The 4,749-nt window shown below is 31.2% G+C and overlaps 1 protein-coding gene across 1 annotated transcript in view; it reads left to right on the plus strand.

Annotated features, from left to right (window-relative positions):
• LOC104743667 (actin-related protein 2/3 complex subunit 2A-like) overlaps nucleotides 4,305-4,749 on the plus strand; it is a 2,271-nt gene continuing 1,826 nt past the window's right edge. Inside the window, exons 1-2 of the mRNA XM_010464720.2 lie at nucleotides 4,305-4,559; nucleotides 4,734-4,746. Of these exons, the coding sequence (XP_010463022.1) occupies nucleotides 4,498-4,559; nucleotides 4,734-4,746 (75 nt within the window). The 5' untranslated portion in view covers nucleotides 4,305-4,497. The remainder of the gene's footprint in view (nucleotides 4,560-4,733; nucleotides 4,747-4,749) is intronic.

Raw genomic sequence — 4,749 nt, forward strand, 5'->3', positions numbered from 1 at the left:
TTTCGGGACGAATGGTAGTTTCATTCCTTTTTTGTATTTGTTTGGGTGATAAATCCTAGTTATTTCAGAATTAGATCGTAAAAGGATTGAAATTTTGCTTTGAGAACGCATCAGATTTTATTTATATGAATATATGTTTACAGCTTTTCGAGTTTTGGGTTGGATCGCTTGACAAGAATGGAAGCCGAACAAGCCTGATGTTAACCTTTACAATCATTACCTTCGTGCTAATTTGATGATGGGTGAAAGGGCAATCTGATGAGGAGCAGAGACTGAAGGATGAAAGGAGGAAGCAAAAGAGCAAACAAAGACATCAAAGAAGCGAGAGATGAAAGAAAGAAAGATTAGCTCTTGAAGATATTCATACACAAGACTTTATGCACATCGTTTTTGTTCTGAAGAAGAAGAAGAAGACTATAAGCCCAAATTTTTATTTATATATTTTATTTTGTATATTTACTGTGTAACTATAATTTTTTGTATTATGATTTCAAACAAATATAATAAAACATAATATTTTTAATATTTCAATTTATCCAAAAATCTAATAAATTAAAAATTAAATATAAATAACAATTATTAAATACACAAATATGGTATAAACCCATAAATACTGTATAAATACACAAATGTGGTATATATTTACATAAATATTGTATAAATACATAGACGTGACAATTTGTAACAATTTTATGACAAATAATCTTAAAGATTTTTGTGAGGAAATTAGTGACGACATTTTGTGACTTTTTTTATAACTACAAGTTGCTAATTTTTCTGTAGCAATCTGTAACATTAGTTACAGAACAAATATAGCATTTAGTAGAAATTGCTACATATTTTGCTGTGATAAATTTGTAACAAATTGCGACAAATAGATATAACCGTAAATTTAGTGATGACCAAATAGTTATTAAATTTATTTGTAACAAAATTTTTGTTGCTATGAAATATTAGATATACCTACAAAATATTTAGTAATTATACAAGATAAATTTACTAGTGGCATGTGATGTATGATTTTACTTGGTTCTAGCTAACTATTTACGTGTTGTATTCTGTAAACACTTTTTGATATCAATATAAGTGATTTGTGGAAAAAAAAAAAATTCTTATAACAACTTATCAACACCCTAGACTATATATATGTGTGTATAGTTGTGTTTATGGTTTGTTATTCATATAGAACTACGGAAAATAATGGTGGAAAGGATATCGCTGTATAGCTGTGCAGTCAATTGAATTGAACTCATAAGTTAAGATTTTATCCATTGTATTATACTGTCCTACAAGAATCTTTCACTTAATATACGTACAAGTAACTTATATATAATATTATATATACGCAGATATATAGTGTTCAATTCGTCGATTCAATGACGTATAATATAAAAAATGATGGGCCTTCGTAATTGTACGTACTCGACAACATGCGTGGCAATGACTCACCTTATCCATATTTGATATTACTTTCTAGTACTCCTTGTTTTTACGACACTTTCTGGTAATATTTAATTAGACCCGTAGACTGGTATACCAATAGTAATATTTAACGATAATTGTGTATTAGATTTTTAGAACCGTTTAAAAGTCTTACAACTTCATAAGTAATAAATTGTGCTTACTAACTGTACCATAACAGTTACATTATTCTGGAATGATATTCCAATGGAATCTAACACTATATCAACTAATTTGCTTGTAAATATATATATATACACCAAACAAAAAGAATACGATTTACTGTAGACTAGTTCATGAATTCTTGTTGCGAAGTTTATATTGTCAATGTCTTGTATCACAAAAGACCTCATGAAATTCGTATAATTACTACGTAGTAATCTAACCTATCACAGGTTACATTAGTAGTCTAACCTATCACTATAATGAAACAAAAAGTACTGCAACATATAAGTTTTGGTGGTCGTACAAGAGAGGTTAATTAATTAGTTCGGGTTCAGTCACTGTATCCGGGTTCAGTCACTCTTTGGTTCGGAAAGTTATTTTTAATCAAAATATTTTTAACTTTCAAAAGCTAATTTCGAGTATTGAGCAAGACTATATATATATATAGCAACGATCTAAAACTTTCACGATTTATAAACAAAAATAATAAGCATAGAAGAAAAAAACATCGTCATGGTTGAAAAATCCATCTAGATCATATTAGGGAAACAGGTTTAATTTGTTTTCTTTCTATAATGATTTCAATTATGATTGGCATGTCTCGAACGATAAAAGTATTCGATTCTTTAACGAGTCTTGGGTACACAGTCTGTACTTGAATCCAAAATTTCTAGTTATATAAATAACGTACGTACGACTGTTTTTCTTTTCTTTCAAAAAATCCTGCTTGGTCTTATGGATCTATATGCAATGGGGAAGATACGTCACTAGGGGTTCCTCTTTTGCCAAGACCATGCCACGACCTATCTTGCTAACATTACTCATTTTGCTATGTCGTATATAAGGATTAAGATATGTATATATATCTTCGCATATTTATGTCGATGCAGTATGACCGTATGTGTATATGTGTGCGTATAGATACGTGAGCCAGTTTTGTTTTTGCGGCTCCTTCACCTCTCACATCCGTCGGGCCGCGATCAAAGCTCAATAGACATTTTAAAGCTATAAAAAACGATCTTCTTTTTATATAGATATATGTAGCTTTCATATCTAACCTAAAAAAAACATATTTGTCGTCAAAAGATAAAATAATAATTTTAATGGAATATTTTAAAAGCTTAAGGGCATTAAAACTAAAAATAACTAAATTGATCGTATAAACATTTATTGTTCGTTAAATTACATTTAGAAACTATACTAGTCTATTTTCCTGTTTATAAAAATAAACACTTCACATGCACATGCTATTTGTCTTTGTCCCCACTGGGTCAATTTAAAATTCGATATATATATATCATATAGATCAAATATCTTATCTTCTTTTCATCGATGAAATGCTAATGTATATGTTCTAATTAAATCTTCGACAGAAAAATCTGAATAGGGCTATATTTTTTGTAATCTTATCCAATTTACAATTTCTCAATTTTAAAAGCACATAAACGGTCATTTTCCAAGTTATATAATACAAAAATAATGCTCCACTAATTTTTGTCGTTTATGTTCAATTTGAAGAATATTCTAAAAAAATAGCATTTAATTTTATTACGTTCTTAATATTAGAAGAAAAAAAAAAAATCTTTGCCACACTACAACCAACATAACCAGATATAAACAACAGCCAAAAAAAATATCTTCAAAACCCGAATTTTGCCACTGCTTACACAAAAACATACAAATATTTGCAACTAGGCCTGCGAATTCGATTTATTTTTCGGGTAAATCGAATCGGTTTTTTCAATTATCGGGTAATTCAGAAATTGAAAATTCTACCGAAACTAACCGACTAATAGATTGGTTCCGATCATTTCGGTTACGGTTATTTCGGTTCGGAGGATTCAGTTACTTCGGTTACTATTTTAGTTAAAAAATTGGGCTAAATGTTTATTATTTTAACTAAATAGTTGGGCCAAACCCAAAAAATAATTGACCAGCAAATTATGAAATAGTGTGTTTCATAACTTTCCTTCTGTAATCCTAATTCTCTTTGACGGCGGCTTGACGATCGTGAATTCAAAGTTAGAGTAATAGCTTTCTCCGATGCTGCTTAATTCTTCTCGTGATGGCTTTGGAAAGTCTGTAATTGATGTGTTTTGGCTGATCGTGATTCGGTAGAGATGGAGAAGGTGAAGATTAAAGTTAAAGAGAAGAAGAAGAGATCCGACAAAAAAGAAGGAGGAGGAGAAAAGGGAGAAGAAGATGAAAAAGATATGAAGAAGAAGGAGAAAAAGGAGAAGAAGACAGATCGAAGAAGATTGGTGGCTTAGGAGAAGATAAATGGTAGAGGAGAGATACAAACACAGAAGATTGGAGACTACATTGGTTAAGGTTTTCTTCATCGGTTAACCGTTCGGTTTGGGCGAACCGAACCGAAAATTTCGGTTTTCCGATTGAAAATAAAATCATTCCGTTCGGTTTACTCAATTAATACAAAACGAACCGATTTGTCCAAATGTCGGTTCGGTTCGGTTCAGACAAATCGGTTCGGGTCATAATCGCACGCCTATTTGCAACATTCAAATTCAATATTTTGGAATGTTTAAGCTCAAAGAAAGAACTAATATATCAAGAACTGGGCTGGTCTTATATAATTGGGCCTATGGGCCATTAAAATTCACAAATACACGGCGTAGTTTGATATGTCTGAGTTGAAAAAAATTAACAGATAGTAAAAATCCAAAAAAGTTATCGAAGAAACGTTCAAGTTGCGACCAGAGAGAATCTCTCAGGGATCGGTCGTCTTTTTTTGTTTTTATCTCCGACGAGCTCTCTCTCTTCTCTCACTTCTCCGATTAGATCCCGTGAGAAAAGAGTTTCACAGACTCAAGGAACCGACTGTTGTTGGGGAATTCGCGATAAAAGTGATCGATGATACTGTTGCAATCGCATTCAAGGTTTCTTCTTCAGACGCTATTGACGCGAGCTCAGAAGTGAGTCTTTTCGATTCTTAAAAGTCTTATCTTTCTTGTAGTTTTAGTTTTAGCTAATGTGTAGCAATCAGACCCATTTGTTTGATTTTTGATTTGGTTAAGGAATCTTAGAAATTGGTTTTGTAAAATGGTGATAAAGTTCAATACTTTGTTTTGTGTTTTTGTGTGGTTCAGTCTTGATAAAGCAGTG

This window comes from Camelina sativa, chromosome 14 (assembly GCF_000633955.1).
Source record: "Camelina sativa cultivar DH55 chromosome 14, Cs, whole genome shotgun sequence".
Classification (NCBI taxonomy): Eukaryota; Viridiplantae; Streptophyta; class Magnoliopsida; order Brassicales; family Brassicaceae; genus Camelina; species Camelina sativa.